The 25,382-nt window shown below is 43.8% G+C and overlaps 1 protein-coding gene across 2 annotated transcripts in view; it reads left to right on the forward strand.

The window, feature by feature from the left end:
* The first annotated feature begins 739 nt into the window (after positions 1–739).
* LOC125448010 (pleckstrin homology domain-containing family A member 2-like) overlaps positions 740–25,382 on the forward strand; it is a 98,341-nt gene continuing 73,698 nt past the window's right edge. For both annotated transcript variants that reach the window (XM_048522880.2, XM_048522881.2), the window contains exons 1-2: positions 740–1,126; positions 21,990–22,153. In XM_048522880.2, coding sequence (XP_048378837.1) covers positions 22,001–22,153 — 153 coding nt within the window. In that variant the 5' untranslated portion in view covers positions 740–1,126; positions 21,990–22,000. The remainder of the gene's footprint in view (positions 1,127–21,989; positions 22,154–25,382) is intronic.

The following is a 25,382-nucleotide window of genomic DNA, read 5'->3' on the forward strand; positions in this document are numbered from 1 at the left end:
CTGAGAAGTAGGTCTGCCAGTCAACAGGATCATGGCTAAACTGACTGACTATAAGTTCACGCTCCTGCCCTTTCCATGTAACCCTTGATTCCCAACTGACTGAGAACTGCCTGCAATAAAATGATCTTTTCTTAAATAAGGGGACTAAATCTGCTCACAGTGCTCCAGATACGGTGTTACCAACACCTTGTACAGGCAATAAGACCTCCCCACTCTTATGCTCCAACTCCCTTGTGATAAAGAACCAACATTCTGTAGTCTTCCTGATTCGCTGCTGCTCTTGGTGGGAGCTTTCAGTGCCCAAGTACACCACCTTCCCCGCCCCCAAACCCTTTGGGTTACTGCTTTCTGCAGTTTCTCCCCATTTATCTCACCCAGTCTCGGGATCAGTGTCCAGTGAGTTTGCAGGCTTTTTTTTAAAATAAAGACCTCTCTCTTTGCGAAGAAAACTTCACAAGGGAGGGAACTGAACAGAGCCCTCGTCCCGTAACTCGCCAGTGCAGTCACTGAACAACTGACGAAAGGGGAAATAAAGCTGGCTACAACTTGATTTCGATAGGTTTTGTGTTGTAAAGACTTTTACAAATAGGGAAGTCAGAGAGGGGTTGGGGGGGCGGTGGGGGATGCGGGGTGGAATCTTCGTGTTGGGCGAAGCCGCACCCACGAGCAAGTCCAACCTCTGAAAACTTTGCTGGTTATTTGCATCCAGCGACACGCCCCACCCACCCCGTCATTAGAAACTCGCTTATAAACTCTTGAAAGGCTTTCTTCCCCATTCTGCCTCACATCTGCAGTTCAAATAATCTGATCAACTGGTCTCCCTTGTCAGAAAGAGAGAGAAAACTTGGCTGACAGTTACAATTTATAGTTAACGTTGACATCCGGGTTGGGTTTGTTGGTTAGCTCGCTTTGCTGACTTGTGTTCATGTAAATTTCACCCGGAAAAAGACGAGCGAAACAGACAAAACTTTGTGTTTAATCTGCCGTTTGAACCCGCTGCGGAAAACAAAAGAGTCGGATTTTATTTTTTTTTGGAAAAAAATCCGTGTTTGAACTCTGCATTTTGCTCACAGGCTTGTGCAGTGTTGCTAGGCTGCGTGCAACAGATTCTCCTGGTTCTCGCCTGGTAAGTTGATGAATAACGATGCTTAATTTTATTGACCTTCCCCGGCCTCCTGTGTGACAGTGTTCAGCACCTTGTTGATCGGCAGAAGCCAGAGCTGCAAGGTGGCAAGTTACGACCCACCTCTTCCCCTCCGCAAACACTCTCCCCACCCGAATGCTCAGTTTTCAGTCTCGGTGTATTAAGACTTGAGCTTTCTTGCCGGGTTTTGCATCATTTAGACCGACCTCGTCCGTACCAGCGGCTAGCCCGGTGCGAGTCGAGGTGGTTCGCCGGCAGCAAAGGTGCTCTGGTTCCGGGGTTCGGGGGAGCTGTGAGGATAGCCAAGTCAAGCAGAAGCGCACGGCTATGGCGAATTCGGACACTTGTGACCCATCGTTTTGGCCGTGTAATAACGTGACCTGCGCGCTCTGCAGAGAGGTCCAAATTTGGCCAGACTAGCTTAGCTGTTTTAATTTGCGCCGACTGTTTCTGCAGCTTCCACCGAGTCTGGAAGTGAGGTGGACTTAGTCATGTTGGTTCAGGTACGACACGACATGAAACTGTCTCGAACGGCTACAGAACTGGAAACCTTTCTCGTCGAGAGCTCTAGAATTCGAGGAGGTAGAAGTCATGCTTTGTCTAGATCAAGTTCTGGTTATACCACTAGTGGAGTCCATCCAGTAGCTCTGACCAAGTCATTACGAAGGCTGCATTGGCTTTGGAGACGGTGCAGGGCAGATTTATCAGAATGCCGTCTCGCCTCAAGGGTTAAACTACATGGCGAATTTGCACGAACTAGCATGGTTTTGCTCGAAATAGGGAAGTTTCCAAGGTGATCAGATCAATATTTTCAACAAATGGAGTGTTGCAGACTCTCAATGCAACCTGTTTCCATTGGTTGGGCACATGAGGCGAAGGGGGCACAGATGAAAAGTGAGATCTAGACCCTTTTTATTGTCGAAGTTTGGGTACAATTGTACACATGAAGGATGGTAGATGTTTGGAATTCGTTTTCACCAGTGATAATTGATGTCAGGCCAACAGTCCTTTTTAAAAGTTGAGTTTGAGAAGACATCAGTACTTCAGAGATCAATGGGGATGTGGGATATTCAGTTATCAATTCACTGTGATCTGGTGAATGAGTGAACAGGTTGGAAGGGCTAGGCTGCCTCCTTTTGTTCTAATGCCTATAAATTTGTGACAGCGTGATATGGGGAGCCAGCAGAAATACCTCACCCACAGCCCTGGGTGTGAGACACAAGTAACCGTTCTGCTAGACATTGGGTGAATCCATCATACTCAAATGATGCACTGCCTTCTGTTAGATAAACCCAGATTTAACAAAAAATAGATCACTACATCAGTCAGCAGGCATGTTTGAGATGTTGAGGAGATAGATGTGACAATTCTTTGTCTGAAAGAGCCTTATTGGTCTGATTTTCTGATTGTAAATTAGATTGTAGCAACTGGCTTTAAAACACAGATTCTCACTTGGCAGCTGTCACAGGCATCATTATTTCTAAATCTGGTGCAAGAGCACTCAGCTCTTTTTCAGAAGCACTGCGGCCCATGCGGTAACATGACAGTCTTTGGGATGAATATCAGCAAAAAGCTCAAATGGGAAGAGAAGACTTGGACACATTGGTTGTGCATTTCACACAATTGAGATAATGTCGCAGATGAGGGAAAAGCTTGGTCAAGGAGATCAGGCGTCTTAATAAAGAAAAGAGAGTCTAAGAGGTTTATATTGGTAGCTAGCAAGCTCAAGATCCAAGCAGTTGAAGGCACACATATCAATAGTGGTGCATTGAAAAGCAGGCATGGTCAGCAGGTCTGGATGACCTTGATATCTTGAGTTTGTGGGGCTGGTGGAAATTGTAGAGATAGGGACACCATGTCTCACACCCAGTGCTGTGGGTGAGGTATTTCTGCTGGCTCCCCATATCATGGCTGTCACAAATTTAGAGGCAGTAGAACAAAAGGAGGCTGCCTAGCCCTTCCAAACTGTTCACTCATTCACCAGATCACAGTGAATCGATGACCGATTATCCCACATCCCCATTGGTCCGAATGAAAAGGGTCTAGATCTCACTTTCCATCTGTGCCCCCTTCGCCTCATGTGCCCCCTTCGCCTCATTTGAAAATGCAATTTAAAATTGTTCGTTTGTTTGACCCCAAGCCAAGCACAGGGATGATTGCTAAATGGAATTTGGTTCAAGTAATGGCATGGGTAGAAGTTTCAAATGCTCACAAGTTTCATGAGGTTGGTTGAATCTAATCGCAATGTTTTCAAAGTATGATGTACTGTTGACAAGCAGGAATGCATTCAACATATCATTCCAAAATATTAACGGTGGAGCCAAGTTCATCCTTATAGTATTTGTGGAAAAACCCATCGGGTTCACTACTGTCCTTTAGGGGAAAGAAACTGCCATCCTTACCTGGCCTGGCTTACATGTGACTCCTGACCTACAGCAATGTGGTTGACTCTTAACTGTCCACTGGGCAATTAAGGATGGGCAATAAATGCTGCCTAGCCAGCAACTCCCTCATCCCATGAGTGAATAAAGAAACAACAATTTGAAATAATGTCTGGCCAGACATATATTTGACACTCTACTGATGTCATTTTACACCAGACTTCATCATGAACACAAAATCTTGCTGTGATACCTCCAGAGGATATCTGAATTTGCTTTGCAAAGTTGTGCTTTAAAAAAAGGCAGTTAGTAGTGCAAACAACAAGACTTCACAGTTGAAAATGTAAGCAATTGCTTGTTAATCTGTTCTGGACGATATTGCTTCACAGACATACAGTTCGACCAGAATGATAAGAAAACTCTGCTTGGTGCGAACAGTGCAGCAAAGTCACCTGACAAATTGTAAAAGGTGCAATTACTAGCAATGGACTATTCCAGCACTGCACTGAAGTGAACGTTTTAGAGCCGAACCAGTTTGATCAGTTGCTTGCGTGTAATTTCACAATACTTTGTCATAAATGATGTGACCAGTGTCCATTCAATCTGGGAAACCATACACCCATTTCCCCTCCAAGACACCTCTCTGTGTACACAGCACTAAAGGGTGTTATTGTTCTGCAGGACAGCTCTGATTTGATGTACGCAAACTCGTGATTTCATGCATAAATATCTGAAACAGTCTGATTCTTAAGATGGTGACTTATATAAAGCATGGCTGTTCTTGCAGTAATACAGTGGCACGTTTAGAGCTCCGAGGGTGTGTCCAGAAAGAAATCCACTGCCAAAAAACCACTGATTTTACTGTGCAGTAATTTTGAAGAGTTTCATTGTCTACTTCGACTTTGCAGGCACATCACAGACTTGTATTTTAGGCTTCTTGGAGTTGAAATTCTACTTTTTATCAAAGTCTGTGATAGAAAAATAAACTGTCATCACTGAATATTGACAACTATTTGACCTATTTTGGTTGTATCTTTTTCTGTTTGTTTCTCTTGCTAATTTTTGCTCCTACTCACCAGTGCTGAGAATTTTGACTATTCATTTATCCAGTCAGCAGCAATATTATTAACGTTAACAGTGTACACCAGGAAGTGATTTATTGTTTTGGACACGGGGCCCAATGGCCCATCTAAAACCCGTGCATTTCCACTGATGAGTAATAGGGGGCAGGGAACCTGGCTGACTTCTCAACCTTCCCCAGAAGTAGGACCCAATCTCTCCCTGAGGTCAAAGGTAGACAGGCCATAGAGCTGGGCCTACCTTTGTCTGTTGTGATGCAGTGATTTGTTGGAGAAATGTGTTGAGTCAGTGCAGGACAGCATTGGAAAGCAGAAATTGAAAAAGGAAACTGACTGTTGTCAAGTAAAACGTGGATCTTGGAATCAAGAGCTTTAAATTTGTAATCAGTAGTGATTCAATCTGCTGTTGTGGTTAAATAGGTTAGAATAAAACTGGTATAATAGTTGAATGATTACAAAGAATTTCTTGTATTGTTTCCCAGTGCCGTAGTTAAGGATAACATTTCTTATGTATTATCTGGGATGAGGATGTAAAACCTCTTGTTAACTTGCATTACTTTTCCCAAATTTACCAGCAGTCTCCTCCTTAGTTGGGAAACTGTTGCAGACTGGTGCCACCCCATCGATACACATACATGCAGACACACATGCGCATACACAAACACGTGGCATAAACATTTCACTGATAGTGACTTTGCAAACCTGCTTGGCTCTGCCCCAAAGAGATTCTCCTTGGAATCGATGTTCCTGTTACCTTCACCCAGAGAAAGTACCTGCATTTGGTCTTTCGTCCTGAGCCAAGCAAGTACTTTTGAAATATAGTCAGTGTGAGCCATTCTACTTACCATCTCCATTCTAGTTGCTATGAGAGTAAGATCAGATGAGCAAATACATTGCATCTGAAGGGAAGCTGAGATCAAAATGTTGCCTGAAATTCTAACCTGCAAGTCAGGAGTTTCCACAGGACGGTGGAAGAGGTTGGATAAAGAGAGAGGCATTCACATGTAAATTTATTCAGACAAATACCATGAAGCCATGGCATTCACAAGCAAGTTGTCCTTTTGTATTATGCCATTGTATTCTGTGATAATCTGAAGGTTTCTGGAATATCAAAACTAAGTTGGCAGAGGCTGTTTTGCTTTGACAAGCTGTCAGATAGTGATAACACCAAACAACTGAGTGGAATTCCTTTTTATTTGTAATACATAGACTGATAAGTGATTTGGCCAGGGCTCGTGCTTATATGTAATTAAAAAGAAGTTTTAAAAACAAGCTTGAATAAACTGTGTCAGACAGCTACAAGCTTTAAAGGCAAAGGACAGGGTGATGTGAATTGTTCAACATCAGAACCATTTTTGGTTCCATTTCAGTTAATTGTTATTGCACCTCCCCTTCATATTTCGCATGGAGAGTGTGACAATTCCAATATAATGTAAGGTGAGAAGCAGATTTGAGGGGCTGAATGACTGACTGTAATTATGTTTGGGACATCACAATAGTCTGGCTGTTTTCAGCGCAAATTTTCTCTCCAACTGTTGCCGGGTATGTTTCCATTTGCCCAGCTCGCTCTGGCACTTGGTCCAAACACCTGTTATTCACCAAAATGTGAGGCTGGATGAACACAGCAGGCCAAGCAGCATCTCAGGAGCACAAAAGCTGATGTTTCGGGCCTAGACCCTTCATCAGAGAGGGGGATGGGTTGAGGGTTCTGGAATAAATAGGGAGAGAGGGGGAGGCGGACCGAAGATGGAGAGAAAAGAAGATAGGTGGAGAGAGTATAGGTGGGGAGGTAGGGAGGGGATAGGTCAGTCCAGGGAAGACGGACAGGTCAAGGAGGTGGGATGAGGTTAGTAGGTAGATGGGGGTGCGGCTTGGGGTGGGAGGAAGGGACGGGTGAGAGGAAGAACAGGTTAGGGAGGCGGAGACAGGTTGGACTGGTTTTGGGATGCAGTGGGTGGAGTGGAGGAGCTGGGCTGGTTGTGTGGTGCAGTGGGGGGAGGAGACTAACTGGGCTGGTTTAGGGATGCAGTTGGGGAAGGGGAGATTTTGAAACTGGTGAAGTCCGCATTGATACCATTAGGCTGCAGGGTTCCCAGGCGGAATATGAGTTGCTGTTCCTGCAACCTTCGGGTGGCATCATTGTGGCACTGCAGGAGGCCCATGATGGACATGTATCTCCCCTTCCCCAACTGCATCCCTAAACCAGCCCAGTTCGTCCCCACCCCCCACTGCACCACACAACCAGCCCAGCTCCTCCACTCCACCCACTGCATCCCAAAACCAGTCCAACCTGTCTCCGCCTCCCCAACCTGTTCTTCCTCTCACCCATCCCTTTCTCCCACCCCAAGCCGCACCCCAATCTACCTACTAACCTCATCCCACCTCCTTGACCTGTCCCCTCCCTACCTCCCCACCTATACTCTCTCCACCTATCTTCTTTTCTCTCCATCTTCGGTCCGCCTCTCCCTCTCTCCCTATTTATTCCAGAACCCTCTCCCCATCCCCCACTCTGATGAAGGGTCTAGGCCCGAAACGTCAGCTTTTGTGCTCCTGAGATGCTGCTTGGCCTGCTGTGTTCATCCAGCCTCACATTTTGTTGTCTTGGATTCTCCAGCATCTGCAGTTCCCATTATCTCTCACCTGTTATTCACCTGCATGTCTGAATGGTCTGTGTTGGGTGACTGTACACCATTGGAAGCATCACAGCCAAATCCCAAATCTGTCAGCACATGTTCAGAGAATTGTTTTTAGAAAAGGGCTTTGTGGTTAAGACAAGGATAGCCTAACCTAAAATCGTTCGGTATGGTATATCTGAGCAAAAAAGGCCAGCTGAGCTAAATGCTGGGGTGCATCATGTTCATCCCTTTGCAGCTGAACTAAATTTACCATGACGGCACGGCTGGCAACAAAGCATTAGGGGTTTTAATGGGAAAGAGAGGGTGGCATGTTGCAGTAATCCCAAGTCCTGCACAAAATCATAATTCACCCGTTTCAAATTCCAAGTCCCACTTTCAGAATAAGAATTCAGTTTAAATCAAAAAAACATTACAAGAAATTGAATCTAGTTTGGAAAATAGATAACGCTGTCTTTGTAAAAGTGACTTTAATGCTGTCAGAGAATTTGCTTTGAGAAAACCACAAATGATTCAAACATTAGTGAAGAAAACCTGCTCTCCAAATCAGTATGTGACAAATGTTCCTCATCATGGTGCTTCAAATTTAACTGTGCACTGAAGTGTCAACAGCTCAGTTGCATTATATTGCTTCCGTCTTCTCTTATTTTGTTAATCAACCTGTTCAGAGATGTTATTATACACTTGCGGAGCAATTGGGTCTTGAACCCAGACCTCTCCATACAGGGATAGGGACATTACCAGTAAGCCACAATCTTAGTGAGAAATGGGAAATCTCCACTGATAATACCCACTTTATAAGAACAAATGTTTTATTGGAGAGCCCCTTCATGCAGAAATTACACATCATTTCCTTTATACTGTCCTTTGAACTAAAAAAAACACACCAACTGTTAAGACCATTCCACATGTATAATCATTTCTGTTCTGGGTTCTTCTGGTGCAGTGGTATTGTCCCTAACTCTCAACCAGGTGACCTGGGTTCAAGTCCCACCTACACTAGAGGTGTGTTGTAACATCAGTGAACATAGATACAGATATTTTCAATTAAATCTATGATCTAAGCCTTTGTACCAACTTCAGGCCCATGTTCCTTAATGCCTTTGCTTAACTGAAATCAATTGATCTCAGTTTTAAAATTAACAGTTATTAATTCAACATTACCAGTTTGTGTTGGAGAGATCCCAACTTATGCTATCATTTTGTAGAAATAAACTTGTTTCCAAATTTCACTCCTGAAAGGTTTGGTTCTAACATTCAGATTTTGTCTCCTGTTCTACACTCTCCAACTTATGGAAATAGTTTCCTTATCTATTCCCATAAGTATCTCGGAAACCTTGATTAAGCCAATCTTCAATCTTGTAAATTCCAAGGAATACAATCGAGCTTTGTTTAGTAATTCCTTGCCATTAAAACTATGGAGCATAGATTTTATTCCAGATGTTATCCTTCATACATTTGGGGTCCAAAGCTCCCAGTGTGATCTGACCAAAGTTTTATATGCTTTAAAATTTTCCTGTCATTTCTCCGAATGTGCAGTGGGCCTTTCAACAATGTGCCCTGTACCATCTTGGTAACAGAGTTTCCTAATCTCTCCTGAAAGTACCTACGCATCATCCACTGAGTAATATTCCATGAGGTGGGGTCTATCATTTGGGACATGACGTTGGCATGATCAAAGTGACACATGCCCACTCAACATGAAACAGAAAACGATTTCCCACATGTCCTTGTTGTAGAGTGAGTGCAGACAGGGTAGCATGCTGGCTTAGTGGTTAGCACTCACCATGTCAGGGACCTGGATTCGATTCCATCCTCGGGTGACTGTCTGTATGGAGTTTGCGCCTTCCCTGTGTCTGCGTAGGTTTCTTCTGGGTGCTCCGGTTTCCTCCCACAGTCCAGTGATGTACAGGAACTTTGATGGATTTCCCACTGTCCACGCAGGAGTCTAACCCCATTTCACGCACGTGCATAAACAGGAGCAGGTTATTGAAGAAATAATTTATTTTATGCTGAGTCCCTTCAAGTCTTGTAATGAGAGAAGTCTCATTGTGGCTATTTTCTGGATCTTGTTAAAAATCAGTGTGGCAGAAAGCAGGAATTATGTGACCAGTGGCAACTGCAGGGGCACGACACGTTTTAGGTAAATGATGAAACACTTCCCGTACTCTTGCGGGATAGTCAAGTTTCATTTTCCCCTTCAGAATGGCATGGAACCCACATTAAAACAGTCTGAGGTGAAAGCTGATCTTCTGTCTGCCAGCCCCGTGGGTTTCGCTTTGCAGCTTTTTCAGTGGGTTGCACTGTTTTCTCTGAGGCTTTTCACAAAATCCTGTTGCTGTTGCTTTCACTTCAGTGACAACACTGGTTGTTTTGTCTTTATTGTCCAGGTTGAGCCAGATTCGACTGGTAACTTGTTTTGTTACACATCTTCTGATGGCTGCCCCTTGTTTCGACAGACTTGGTTGACTTGTCACTCAGATTGTGTTATTGATTAGTCTTTTGCATATAAGGAGAGATTTCAATAGCATGGAATTCCCTATTCATTGTAAAGTCACTTTCAGCCGTGAGCTTGAGCATTTAGTCACCTCTCCTAATATTATCTGCAGCTCAGTGACTTGTTGGCTTTCATAACGACATTTTAGCATGTTGAAGGTGGTATATAAATGCAAGCTATTGTTGTAGCTTACAGAGGAGTTTTATTATGCACAATTAATATTTGAAGCAGTGATAATGGGAACTGCAGATGCTGGAGAATCCAAGATACTGAAATGTGAGGCTGGATGAACACAGCAGGCCCAGCAGCATCTCGGGCGCACAAAAGCTGACGTTTCGGGCCTAGACCCTTCATCAGAGAGGGGGATGGGGTGAGGGTTCTGGAATAAATAGGGAGAGAGGGGGAGGCGGACCAAAGATGGAGAGAAAAGAAGATAGGTGGAGAGAGTATAGGTGGGGAGGTAGGGAGGGGATAGGTCAGTCCAGGGAAGACGGATAGGTCAAGGAGGTGGGATGAGGTTAGTAGGTAGGAGATGGAGGTGCGGCTTGGGGTGGGAGGAAGGGATGGGTGAGAGGAAGAACAGGTTAGGGAGGCAGAGACCGGTTGGACTGGTTTTGGGATGCAGTGGGTGGAGGGGAAGAGCTGGGCTGGTTGTGTTGTGCAGTGGGGGGAGGGGACGAACTGGGCTGGTTTTGGGATGCAGTGGGGGAAGGGGAGATTTTGAAGCTGGTGAAGTCCACATTGATACCATTGGGCTGCAGGGTTCCCAAGCGGAATATGAGTTGCTGTTCCTGCAACCTTCGGGTGGCATCATTGTGGCACTGCAGGAGGCCCATGATGGACATGTCATCTAAAGAATGGGAGGGGGAGTGGAAATGGTTTGCGACTGGGAGGTGCAGTTGTTTATTGCGAACTGAGCGGAGGTGTTCTGCAAAGCGGTCCCCAAGCCTCCGCTTGGTTTCCCCAATGTAGAGGAAGCCACACCGGGTACAGTGGATGCAGTATACCACATTAAGCAGAGGTTCACCTGCACATCTGCCAATGTGGAAAGTCATCTTGGGGCCTGGGATAGGGGTGAGGGAGGAGGTGTGGGGCATGTGTAGCATTTCCCGCGGTTGCAGGGGCAGTTGCCGGGTGTGGTGGGGTTGGAGGGCAGTGTGGAGCGAATAAGGGAGTCACGGAGAGAGTGGTCTCTCCGGAAAGCAGAAAGGGGTGGGGATGGAAAAATGTCTTGGGTGGTGGGGTCGGATTGTAGATGGCGGAAGTGTCGGAGGATGATGCGTTGTATCCGGAGGTTGGTGGGGTGGTGTGTGAGAACGAGGGGGATCCTCTTTGGGCGGTTGTGGCGGGGGCGGGGTGTGAGGGATGTGTTGCGGGAAATGCGGGAGACACGGTGAAGAACTTGGACATCTGGGATGCCTTGAAGAACTTGGACATCTGGGATGTGTGGGAGTGGAATGCCTCATCGTGGGAGATGTCCAAGTTTTCTTGACCGCAACTTTTCCCCCCACAGTGGTCGAGAACGCCCTTGACTGCGTCTCGTGCATTTCCCGCAACACATCCCTCACACCCCGCCCCCGCCACAACCGCCCAAAGAGGATCCCCCTCGTTCTCACACACCACCCCACCAACCTCCGGATACAACGCATCATCCTCCGACACTTCCGCCATCTACAATCCGACCCCACCACCCAAGACATTTTTCCATCCCCACCCCTTTCTGCTTTCCGGAGAGACCACTCTCTCCGTGACTCCCTTATTCGCTCCACACTGCCCTCCAACCCCACCACACCCGGCAACTGCCCCTGCAACCGCGGGAAATGCTACACATGCCCCACACCTCCTCCCTCACCCCTATCCCAGGCCCCAAGATGACTTTCCACATTGGCAGATGTGCAGGTGAACCTCTGCTTAATGTGGTATACTGCATCCACTGTACCCGGTGTGGCTTCCTCTACATTGGGGAAACCAAGCGGAGGCTTGGGGACCGCTTTGCAGAACACCTCCGCTCGGTTCGCAATAAACAACTGCACCTCCCAGTCGCAAACCATTTCCACTCCCCCTCCCATTCTTTAAATGACATGTCCATCATGGGCCTCCTGCAGTGCCACAATGATGCCACCCGAAGGTTGCAGGAACAGCAACTCATATTCCGCTTGGGAACCCTGCAGCCCAATGGTATCAATATGGACTTCACCAGCTTCAAAATCTCCCCTTCCCCCACTGCATCCCAAAACCAGCCCAGTTCGTCCCCTCCCCCCACTGCACCACACAACCAGCCCAGCTCTTCCCCTCCACCCACTGCATCCCAAAACCAGTCCAACCGGTCTCTGCCTCCCTAACCTGTTCTTCCTCTCACCCATCCCTTCCTCCCACCCCAAGCCGCACCTCCATTTCCTACCTACTAACCTCATCCCACCTCCTTGACCTGTCCGTCTTCCCTGGACTGACCTATCCCCTCCCTACCTCCCCACCTATACTCTCCTCTCCACCTATCTTCTTTTCTCTCCATCTTTGGTCCGCCTCCCCCTCTCTCCCTATTTATTCCAGAACCCTCACCCCATCCCCCTCTCTGATGAAGGGTCTAGGCCCGAAACGTCAGCTTTTGTGCTCCTGAGATGCTGCTGGGCCTGCTGTGTTCATCCAGCCTCACATTTCATTATCTAATATTTGAAGCAGTAGTTTTGTACAGTCAGTAAATCGACATATATTCAACATCGGTGAGCTTGTTCACATCTCTGGTCGTGTGTCCTTGCTGCCTGAAATTTTACCATTTAATTAAGTTTGATACCTTGTTAAATGTGGCCCCAAAACTTCTCCTGATCCATCATCAGGGTTTAGGTGATATGTGAGCATGATACAGCATGATCTTGTCTCTAATTTGCTTCCCTCACCTCCATGCACAACTGTTAGGGAGTCACCAGGCAGCATTTGGTGGTTTCATACCCCAAAGCATTTCTGGGCTGAAAGAGTACATATTCCAGACAAACTCCTGCTGTGTGAGGGGTGCAGTGGGAGTGCGAGGGCAGGTTGGGAGTAGGGGTGGAGGTGCACTTTGAGGGATATCTGAGTCCCTGTCTTTATAATTCCTCAGTCTGATTATACAGCACTCTGAATCCAGAGAGGCAACCCTATGCACACAGGCTGTGTTGCACCACCATGGACATGTTCTCAGATACTCTGACTCTTATGAGACCATATGTCTCCAAGGGCCACAATTTAGATATCCTCTTGTCTGCTCTACAGCCTCCTGCAGAGTGCACATACTGTTAGTCAATGACTGTCCCTATCCATCTCGTGGTCTCCCTCCATTCTATTAGCAATGTCTTACAGTCTCATTGGAAATGATTACTCTTGGGCAACACACTGCTTCTAGAAGTTGGCTCCATGTAGTCAGCATGCTGATGTGGCACTTCAAAACAACTGTTCCCGCTTGACGCTTTTCATTTGTGAACTTGTGATGATCTGGAATGTTTGTGTTGGCAAAAGGGTGCTGTGAGGAGACATCAGGATAATTAAGAAGCCTACTGATGCAGGACCCTTTCCGTCAGCTCTGCTGTTGCAGTGGTCTTGCCTTTGAAGGCTTCTTGCAGGCTCTTTCCTTATCTTTTTATTGAATTGCATAGGTATCACATCAGTATGTAACTATTGTCGTTGGAGTTTAAGTCAAGTGTGAACTGAAACCATGATGGTGAGGAGAGGAGGTCAGTCCCTCCATTTCTCCCTTGGGTTAAGTCTGCTCTAACACCATTTACATCACAGCTTCAGGCAGAATTAGTCCAAAGTGAAACACGATTGTACTGTGAGAATATAAAGGCAGTGCCCGCTTCAGAAAGAACTATACTGCTGATCTTGGGGTAGATTGAAATGACAATTATGAAATACTGGAATCTTCCTGTGGCTTCAGAATCCTTTGAGATAACCATAGTCATTATTTATCCCACTGTTAAACACGCAATTATTAAAAGCTAAGAACAGTATCTGAACGAGTCCATCAGTTTTTGTCAGATTTTACTCAGTTTCAAAATGATGCAATTTCAAAGAATGTCTGTGCACAAACAGACTCTACTTAATGATTGAGTTGATGGATACATACACGAGTGGTGATATGAGACCCTATCAGCCTGAGGTTAGATTTCCAGCCCCTACGGGACTCACTTAGCCAGGAACTCAAATTGTTGAGGCAGTATCATTGGCTCCTGCAGTGCTAGGTTTTTTCTCTTCAATGTCCTTGCACCTGTCTCAGGTCATTTGCAGTGTTGCATCGTTTGCTTCTACTGTAATTGGCTGAATTTTGGTAGCCACATTTTATTGCTAATTATTCCAATGTTTGAAATCTCTGGCCACAAGTCCAATAGGTCATAGAGTGAATACACCACTGAGTGCGCCACATACCCCACTGGTGCCTGCATTCAGAGTCTTTGTTGTTTCCTTATTGGGATCATCTGCCCCTTCCATTGTTTTTGACTTCACATATTTTGAGGGGTGCAGACCCTTGTCAACATCAAACAAATCTAATGAGATTCTTTCCTGGATTAGCTCATCAGCTGAAATGGGGTACCAATCTGTGCGTTATGAGCTGCAGGGAGGCATCAAGAGATCAGGAAATGGTGGGACAACCACATTGAAAGCCAGAGTATGCAGGTGACAGTGAGTCAGAGACACCAATCCTGCTGGAGAAATCCCCCATGCACCTAAGGTAGAAGAGGGGAAGGTTATCCTGGATTCCCGCCTCTGATGGAATTGACTATGTCTGTTGAATGTGGATATATTGTTTGTGGTTCCTCCATGATAAACAACTTACTGCTGTCAGTCAACAAGACAAGTTACAGGCGGGGTCAGGACATGCTGCTGCTGTCTGGATAATAGAGCTGCACAAGGAGAAGTAACAGTAACGGTCCAAAACAGGGTCCAGTTAACAGAAAAGGTTTGGAAATCAGTAAAATTGATCGGAAAAGCAATTGATAGAGCAAGCTTGTAAATTCATTTGGTAAGAAATTATCACACTGTGGTGTCACATATTTGGCAGCAATCAGCTGGAAACTTGTGAACTCCAATGAAGGTGGCTGATTAGCTTTGGGCATTTTTAAACAGCAGCAATCATTGTGGTATCTCCTCTACAAGAGAGTCTCCTTCTTGAAAAACAAGAAACAGCAGATTTCTGATGTTATCAGACTCCTGTTGACTGGAGAAAAGACATGACCAAACAATCCAAAATGTCCAGTAGCAGACAGAATGCACAGAGCTAGCAGTGGAAAAGGAAATTTTATAAAGTTTACAAAGTGGAGAGAAGTCATCTCATGGGCATTGTTGGAGAGATGTTGAGGCAATGACAGCATTGACTGATCTCCTCTGTGGCCATCTTTTTAGGCTTCTGCTAATACTGGCCTTAAAATTGAATCCCTGTTTGTTTGTGTCACCACTATCTGTCAGACAGTTTACATCAGCTGAGATGCCCCAGAATCTTTACTGAGTTACAGCAATCATGGAGCATGACTATTGTAGACAGACGTGCCCTGCATTGATTTCTTAGGCTTTAATGTTACCAAAGACTGGAGGCAATCATCGAGAAATCAAACAAAGAATTCAAAAGGAGCTTGTTTCCTGGAAAGGGGAAAGATGGTGGAATTCACAGTCATTTAAATACTTGAGGTGACTAACATGAGTGCCTTGAAGGTGAAGCTGGAAAAGTACACAGGAAGAGAGGAAGTAAGTGCTAGACAATATCCAGATTAGGGCTGACAACTGGCGAGTGAAGTTTACAAACACAAATGCCGTGACCCCCTCCAAAAAGGGAGAATTGAAATGTCTTGATATTCAATGACATTATCATCCCCATTTCATCAATATCATATGGTAACCATTGACCACAAACTTTACTGGACAAGCTGCATAAATACTGTGGCTACAAGAGCAAGTCAGAGAATAGGAACATAACTCCTGAGTCTCCAAATCCTGTCCACCATTTACAAGGTACAAGTAATGAGTGTGATCGAATTCTCACCACTTAGCTGATGAGTGCATCTGCAGCAACACTCAAGAAGCTTGACATCATCCAGGTAGCCCACCTGATTGGCATCACATTGAAAAAAATTCACTGTCTCCACTTCATGTACTCAGTCGCAGCAATGTGTACCATCTACAAGGCACACTATAGGAATACACCAAGGTTCCTTGGATAGTGGTTGAGTTGAAACCCTGAGATTTTCTCCCTAATGACATTGTGGGTTGATGTACAGCACATGGACTGCACTGGTTCAAGAAGGCAGCTCACCGTCACCTTTAGAAGGATCACTAGGGATGGACAAAAACTGCTGGATTAGCTAGAGACATTCACATCCCATAAATTAATTTCAGAGTAAGGATCGTTCAAGAGTTAGATAAGTTAGCATGTGAGGATGCGTGAGTGAAACTTAAATGTTGACAAGGTCTGATTTAAATGAATTCCTTAATCATGGTATGTAAGGTCAGCCCAGAACTAGCTACAGCTACTTCCCATACACGATGGGTTCAGTCAATCACTTTGCTGTCGAGTTTAGGCTTTACTGGAATGCAATATAATTATTGTTACGTTCAGGTATCACATTGATGTATATAGCACTGCAGCAGTGCGATTGTTTAAACCAAGGTAAATCGGCGCAGGCGGTTGTATACCTCCTGTTGGAATGATCATCATGTGGATTGGGGCATACTGGTGGGTTTATCTCGGGGTGACAGTGGGTGGAACCCACCACTCCACCACTGGTCTCATGCAATGTACAACTGCTTGATCACTGCCAGCAGAGAATGTGAAAGTCAAAATCACAGTCACTGTTGCCTCACCACTGACATTTTTGAAGGCTGTAGGGCACAAAATTCATGGTAGACATTCCAGTGCAACATTGAGGGAGTGCTACACTGCCCGAGCTGTGTTTTTTTGACAGTTTGCTGTGCAACAGTTGGCTGCCATACATCAGACATGTCAATGATGATGCATTGATTTAATGAATCACAAAGGACAGACTGAAATCTTTGATCAAGTTGCCCAATTTGGCCCAAACCTCTGTGTTTCTCCCATTTCAAGTATTTGTCCATTTTCCCCCTTAAAAGAAATTGCCATCCGGATTTGAAACAAAAGGCCCAATTCTCAAAATAGTTTTGATCTGAATGGTACAAGACAGATAACAGACAAACTGCTCCAGCAAAATCTCAGCCAAAATTTGCACATCGGCGAATCTGTAAACTTCAGTCTGTGATGCTGGGAGGGGAAGATTTGCTTATGTCACACCATACATATTATACTTTAATATACTTCTTAACAATACTACTTGCGAAGGGGTTGCATTTTAATTCCGCAGAGAGGCTGCACAGGTAACTCAGGGCTCTGACAATAGAGCATCTGCTGTCACTTTGACAAGGAAAATGAATTGAGTGGAAACAAAATGAATGAAAGAAAAGGAGAAACCAATGAAAGAAGTCAGCTATAAGCAACAATAAGTATGATAAACTTTAGACATCATATATGACTTGCATCAGACATTTAATAGTTCTAATTGAATACTGAAGGGGATATACTCCACTGTGATAGCACCCAAACCACATCAAATTATAGTTCATAATTAATGTTATATTGTTTTGATGATACCTATTCCCTGTGAATGGATTGTTGACTAATTTGTTTCAAGAAAGTTGACATTATTTGATGAACGACCAGGATCACATCTCATCAAAATCAGATAGGATATTAGGTGTATAGTTGGGATGCAGAGATCTGTATGGCTGCATCCTATGAGTAAGTCTACTCTCAAAGCAAAGAATTGTGTCCTACTTCACCACTTGGCTTAGATCCATTTAACATTCCCCTGACATGGGAGAGCACATGTCATGAAGAGAGATGTGGTCCATTTTGTATGTTACCAGGGCAACTTACATGCATTCATTCCTATTATGTAAAACAGATGATGAGAGAGAAAATAATTGGTGATCCAACCAAGGATTATAATTATTAATACCTTAATATCGTGTCCCAGTCCTGGTTTCTCTCTAATCCCCACATTTTTCGACATTCCAGTCATTAGCTGATTTGCTGCTCCCATTTCAATTGGCTACCAAAACAATAAAACGCTGTCTTTAAAATTACTGTATTTTTTTATGAGCCTGTATGTGATGATGTGGAAAAGATAAGCTGCAGCACCCACCAGAGTTTTTTGTAGATTTGACTGACCTTAACTGTTTTGTCAACTCTCAAATGATCACAACCAAGTGAGCAGCTAAACAAATGAAATAATGCATTCTGGATATATGTGACACATTTACAATAGAAAGAGCTCATCTATGGCTATTAACTCTTTCAACAACAGCGAAATAAATTGGAGGTTGCAAAACTGAAAGCTAGTTTCATATGCTGCTGCGCAGGAGCCTCTCTTGATGTTACTTGTGTTAGATCCTGGAGATGCAGCAAACCTGCTTTAAGTTCACTTCACCATCTTCTAGGATGAGCAAATTTTACAAAGAAATCTCAAGGGTGTGAACTGTCAAACTAATAAAATCTTTAGGTGTCGTCATTAAGAGGAGTGAATGAACTTTTCATAGTGGCAACACAATCTCAATCTTATTGGGCTTAGTTTCATTGGATGATGGAAATTACTTTGTGGAAATTTTGGAAAATCCAAGACGTCATATGCTTGTTTAAATCGCTGTGCAGGAGTGGGAAGGGAGAGGAAGCTGAGTGTCTGTTATAAATTTCATAATTCATAAGGTAATTTTCGAAAGTAGATATTTATTGGAATTTCCAAATGTTGCTTTCGGTGGCAGTGTCCGGAACTGTGCTTTTCTATGAAGCAACCGATTGCTTACAACCAAAATAGGATCTTTGAAAGCTCTTCCCCTGCAGTACACATTTTTTCTAACTGTCTGAACATGTGGACACAAAAAATTAGGACTTCTAACAGGGTAATGACAAAATACCACATTTGTAAATACACTCATGCTCTATATAGTCAGACACCTCATTTTATCAAGTCAATTTGGTCATTTGGTAGCACTCTCAGTTCTGTTGGTTTGTTGGCTGAAGCTCTATTGAACACATGAGCATGCAATCTTGCTGACTCTTCAGCACAATGCTGAGGGAGTTCTGCACAGTAGGAGGTGTTGTTTTCATATCAGACATTAAATCAAGGCCGTATTAGCACAAAAGTGATTGATCCCTTAGCATTAATTTAGAAAAGTGCAGGGAGTTCTCTTCATGTCCTTTCTCCTTAACTAACATTACAACAAATAGACTGCCCACCCATTTATCTAATTGCTCTTTCTGAACTCTTGTGCATTTGCGGTGGCATTTGCTTATAGAACACCAATTGTCCTACTTCAGAGTAATGTAGTCATCATGAAGCTATTGAAATGTAATAAACTGTTTTATGAATGTAAACACTTTCTTCTTCTAACAAACTGACAATTTAGAAGCAAAGGACAGAGACTGGGATATTGTTGATCACATTTTAGCCAAAACGACTACAGTGAACATAAGAGATAATGGGAACTGCAGATGCTAGAGAATCCAAGACAACAAAATGTGAGGCTGGATGAACACAGCAGGCCAAGCAGCATCTCAGGAGCACAAAAGCTGACGTTTCGGGCCTTGACCCTTCATCAGAGAGGGGATGGGGTGAGGGTTCTGGAATAAATAGGGAGAGAGGGGGAGGCGGACCGAAGATGGAGAGAAAAGAAGATAGGTGGAGAGAGTATAGGTGGGGAGGTAGGGAGGGGATAGGTCAGTCCAGGGAAGACGGACAGGTCAAGGAGGTGGGATGAGGTTAGTAGGTAGATGGGGGTGCGGCTTGGGGTGGGAGGAAGGGATGGGTGAGAGGAAGAACAGGTTAGGGAGGCGGAGACAGGTTGGACTGGTTTTGGGATGCAGTGGGTGGAGTGGAGGAGCTGGGCTGGTTGTGTGGTGCAGTGGGGGGAGGGGACGAACTGGGCTGGTTTAGGGATGCAGTTGGGGAAGGGGAGATTTTGAAACAGTGAACATAATACCATTTAATGCAACGTTAATATAATTAATTAATTAATTGATTAATGTAATGACACCCCACAAATTAATATGATATGGTTTAGTGAGTGCCCTTATCAAAGTAAGGACAGCGGTATGAGTTTCCAGTCAACATTATTTTACCTGTTTAAAATAAACAGGTTCACATTAAAGTTGCAGCAATGCAAAATCAAACAACTGAGGCTACCCTTAATGAAAGGAGGGCAAAATCAAAAATGGAAATTGGTTGTGTGCTGTTGCTCTGGCTGAGAAATACAGAGCCCTTTGAAATTCGTTTGTTAGATAGCATGATGGTTACTAGGGGAACGTTTGTTTCGCAGCAAGCACTTTCAACACCGATTGTGGTCCAAACAGTCAGCTTGTTTGGTCTGGCCCAGATATGGAGTGGAAACAGAAAGCGCGTTGGCTTGGTGCTGCCTTGCACGCTGAACAATTTACAGTCACAGTGCAACATTTCTACCTTCTCGTGAAAAATAAACAAGCGACAAGGCTATGGAGAGAGCAAGGATGTGGGACTAATTTGATGAATCTTTCCAAGAGCTGGTGGTGACAGTATAGACCAAATAGCCTTTTATTTTCTGTTGTATGATTTTTGTCAGTTTCGTTCTCTTCGCTGGGTGTTTTGCACAATCACAGGTACCTCACACAAACAGCTGGGCTTCACATATCTACCTGTGCACACTTGAGTCTGATCCTATTGTTAACCCACATCTACACTTGCAATAAAGCCTATTCAAGAACAGGGAGATTGCTCACCCTTTTCAAACCTTATCCTCCTCCCAAATCTATGTCATCAAGGTTGATGATACTACCTTTTCTCCAGACCAGTTCATCTGTTGAGTGCAAGCTGAGAATCAGAGCTTCTTAGCCATCCTTGGCCTGCCAGTCTGGATTGTTACTCAGCCAACACATTTTGGCAAAACTTTCTCAATCAGAGGAGCTGTGAATAGTGATGGACACGGACTTAAACATGCTGGTTTAAAATATGTGCAGAATGTGAAGATCGTAACCAGAAAAATTAAGCCACAACATGTGATGCCACCAAAGCACATGATGAAACAGGTTCTATGGGAAAATTCAGAAGACAGTTTGGTCTTGAGTAAATATCGGTTTGACAGGTCTAATGATCTCCTGGTGTGCTGTTAGAATCTATGGTAAAAGGTACAGATGTGATGGAGACAGTGAAGGGCTGCATTTCAATTGCTTTATCTTCAGCTATCACCTTGTGACTATTCTCACCCCAGTTTTTGTGCCAAAAACAGAAGTTACTGGAAAGGGTCAGCAGGTCTGGCAGCATCTGTGAAGAGAAACCTGAGGTAACGTTTTGGGTCTGGTGTACTCTTCTTCAGAACTGCGAGTGCTGATACTGCAGGTAGGCCCAAGAAGGTGGCTCTCAGCTGAATTAACTGGACATGCAGACAAGCCTGAGATTTCACTGTTACCAGATTGACAAGTTCCACAGAAGGTGGAAGAAATTAATGCTGCGATAAAGTTGGATAGGAAAGGGGAACCGTCAGAAGTTTCAACAAGAAGCAATTCCTCCCTCAATCTCCAGCCGCTGCTTCTAACTGGCCAGAAGCCGACATGACTGAATGTCCAGGGCTGCGTGTTGAGAATCATTTAATTATTTTCCCATTATGGGCCTCAATTAGACCATGGATTTTTCAAATCATTTTCCTTGTTGTTCATGATGTTGCAAGAGAGGTGTAGGAGGGATTGGTGGCATGCACGCCATCATTAGCTCAACACCCTAATTTACAAGTGCACCCATCCGCTTTCTGACCCATTGATGGGCTGTTCAATTTGGCTTAATGAAACAGAGTGTGATTACAGAGCGAAAATGTAACAGGAGAGTAACTGTGGCACTTGACAATAGTCACAGGGTACGGGAGTGTTAGTTGGAAAGAAATTGAGAGGACAGAACTGACTACTATGTTGTTGTTCATCATAACTAAGTCATTAACAGAAAGACGACAACAACAAGGCAAACTTCCAAACTAATATACTTTAAATAATTTTCAACTGTGTCCACTTCATGTTAATTTTTTCTGATGAAACATTTAAAGCTTGGTAATGATGCACCATTGCAAAGAACTGTTTGCAATATGGAATGTTTTATTCTCTTCAAAAGAATTATTGTTCATATGAATTACTGTTTCAATTGATCTGAATGATAGTCAATGATAGACTTTTACCATGTTTTTTACCATATCTTGTTTCTTCCACAGTGTGATGTTTAATGAGAATAGAAATGCCATATGTGGATCGACACAGTCGTGTTTGTGGGTTCCTAGACATTGAAGAAGTCGAAGGCAGCGGGAAATTTCTGAGGCGGTATTTTATATTGGACACTTCGGACAATGCGCTGTTGTGGTACATGGACAACCCACAGGTTTGTTTTTTGTTGCATTACTGATTGTGCTCAGCTCCTTTATTCATAGGGCCAAGTCATGTCTTGGTACATCCAAGTGTCAGAATTTTAGATGCATGGTTTGCATTGGCCTAGGCTTCTTTACCTGACAGTCTCCTCCAGCTTACTACTCCTGTACTTTGGAGAGGGCAATAACAAAAAGCCTTCTGCTCTTGCATTATTTATAACTCAAGACGCAGTGAATGAGGGGAAAGATGAGACGAAATCCCAGTGCATGCCAGTCTGTCAGTTTTCCCATAAGAAATGATGGAGGCAAGGATCACTTCACCTTTCAATGACTGGGACCTGAGTCAGCCTTTCAGCATCCCCAACCTATTTCGACCACCCAGTGAGTTCAAGGCTGATCTGAACCCATTCAGCAAGCATCAAGTGGATTTTTTGGGAGAGATTTTCACACTTGCACTATTTTGCATGAAAAATTATTTCCTAATTTCTCTCCTGAGGAATTTGGTACTGATATTAGGGTCATGCTCTCTTTGAAACTCTGCCAAAACCTGAGGTGAATCATTATTTGACTTTGCATTTCCGAAGGAAATCAACCCTAGACGACATAAAGGGAAAGAAACAAAGCCTTGATCTAAATTTTTGTGTGGATAAAACAGGGCAGTGGAATTGCTGTAGAAAACTCTATTTATTTTTCTATTAGATGTTGGTATCATTGGCCACAATTGTTGCCAATCCCTAATTGTCCATGCATGGACAATAAAGTATCTGCAGAAGGATAGAAACAGGTTAAGTGATTGGGCAAAAACTTGGCAGTGGATGATAACATGTGAAAATGTGAAGATATGAACTTTTCTAAAGGCAGTTAAGAGTCTCCCTATTGCTGTTAGTTTAGAAGCACATGAAAGCCAGCAGATTTCCTTCCCTAAATGATGTGAGAGAACTAGATGAGCTTTGACATCAATTATTGATAGTCATTGAGATTAAGTGTTAATTCTAGATTTTACACATTCAAATCAAATTTACCCTCTGCTGTTGAATTTGAACTGATGTTTCCAGGGCACTAACATGCATTGCTGGATTAGTAGTCTTGTCTTGTTATCTCTCCTCTCCCATACATTGTCAAATTATAAAGGCTATGCAACTGGACCTCAATGGTTTTTCTGAGTGATTTGTTGAGATGACTGAGACTTGAACTGACTTGGCCCGAGTATAGTTTTGCCTCACTTAGCCTATCTTGACTAGTTCTTGCTGTTATAGATATAACCACCTTACACTGAATTCATCATGATGTTCCTTTGATCCTGTAATGATTGGATTCTGGTCAGCCAGGGAGACCTCATAGAACTTGAATTCCCCGATTGGACCAGGTTAACAGCCAATCATGGAGCCCTGACTGACAGATATAATAAGGAGTATTGGGGTTTCTGTTTACTCTAGAAGCCAGCTGTGAGCTAGCTGGGTCAGTGTCATGTATTATGCGCATGTAAATAAAAGGTGACTTGGTGACAATTGATTTGCCAATAATCGAGGCTGTGCCCTTGAAAGAATAATCAATTGAACAATACTCTTTAATACAGTTGTCAAAGTGACCTATAGGTTAAAATTTGGAAGTGACAATTACAGATCCTTGCATGACAGCCTTTTAGAGCTCTGACAATTTTCTTTTCATTAAAACTGGTCATTCTTTTTTGATATCTCTACATTTTCATTCTGGGAACTGAAATTGCATTGGCAACATAGAAATTCATTCCCTGGTGCTCTTTAGCAATTACTTCCTTATTTGGCAGAATCCAGTTTTCCGTTCCCTCTCAAAAAATTAAATACTGGAGAAATTGTAAGTGCTTGACTTTGCAGCATGCAGTGTGTGATCTCACATTAGCTTGAACTGAAAAAACACTGGTGTTGGGCAATTGACAGGCAATAACCATCTTTAATAAAAGACAATCTAACCAATTCGCCTTTACATTCAATGATATTACCATCAGCAAATACCCACTGTCAACATCCTGGAGGTTACCGCTGACCACAAATTGAACAGAACTAGCCAGTTTTCTTGTCTTAAAATCCATCCTTGGACTCAATATCCTCTAGCTCTGTAATATCCTCCATCCTTCAAGATCTCTGTGTTTGTTCAGTTTTGGTTTCTTCGTTTTCATTCATGATTGGGACATGGGTGTCACAGGCTGACCAGCATTTATTGCCTGTCCCTAGTTCTTACCCTATGACAGTGAAGAAACAATGGTATATTTCCAAGTCAGGATGGTAAGTGGCTTGGAGGAGAACTTGCAGGTGGTTGCGTTCCTATGTATCTGTTGCCCTTGTCCTTCTAGATGGAAGTGGCTGTGAGTTTGGAATGTGCTGTCTAAGGATTATTGGTGAATTTCTCCAATGCACCTCGTAGATCATAAACACTTCTGCTTATCATCGGTTTTGGAGGGAATGAATGCACGTGGATGTAGTTTCCAACAAGTGGCTGATTTGTCCTGGATGGTGTCAATATTCTTGACTGTTGTTGGGGCTGCACCCAAGCAGAGAGTAGTATATCACAGTCCTAACTTGTGCCTTGTAGATGGTGGACAGGCTTTGGGGAATCAGGTGATTTACTTGCCATAGTCTTCTTAGCCTTTGGCTTGCTCTTGCCCTGTGATTATGTGGCAATCCAGTTGAATTTCTGCTCAATGGTGATATCCAGAATGTTGATAGTAACACTTTGATTTTAATGGGAGATATTTTTATTGTCTCCTTTTTTGTAAATGGTCATTGCTTGGCATTTGTGCAATTCAAAAGTTACCAGTGACTTATCAGCCCAAGGCTAGATATTGTCCAGATCTTGTTAGATTTGAACATCAAGTTCAAAGGATTCAGTATCTGAGGAATTGTGAATGGTGCTGATCATTGTACAATCATTGTGAATGTCCCCAGTTCTCACCTAATGATGGAGGGAAGGTCATCGAGGAACCAACTGAAGATGGATGGACCTAGAGCACTGAGGAACTCCACCAGAGATTGTCTGGAGCTGAGAACAATCACAACCATATTCCTATGTACTCTATTTCTGTGACTCTAACCAACAGAGTGTTTTCCCCTGACACCCATTGATTCCAGTTCTGCTCCGGCATGAATTGAGGCTACACATGGTCAAATGTGGCCTTGATGTCAATGGCTGTCACTGTCACCTCACCTCTTGAATTCAGCACTTCTGTTCATGTTTGAACCAAGGCTGTAATGAGGTTAGGAGCTGAGC

This window comes from Stegostoma tigrinum, chromosome 40, assembly GCF_030684315.1.
Source record: "Stegostoma tigrinum isolate sSteTig4 chromosome 40, sSteTig4.hap1, whole genome shotgun sequence".
Lineage (NCBI taxonomy): Eukaryota > Metazoa > Chordata > Chondrichthyes > Orectolobiformes > Stegostomatidae > Stegostoma > Stegostoma tigrinum.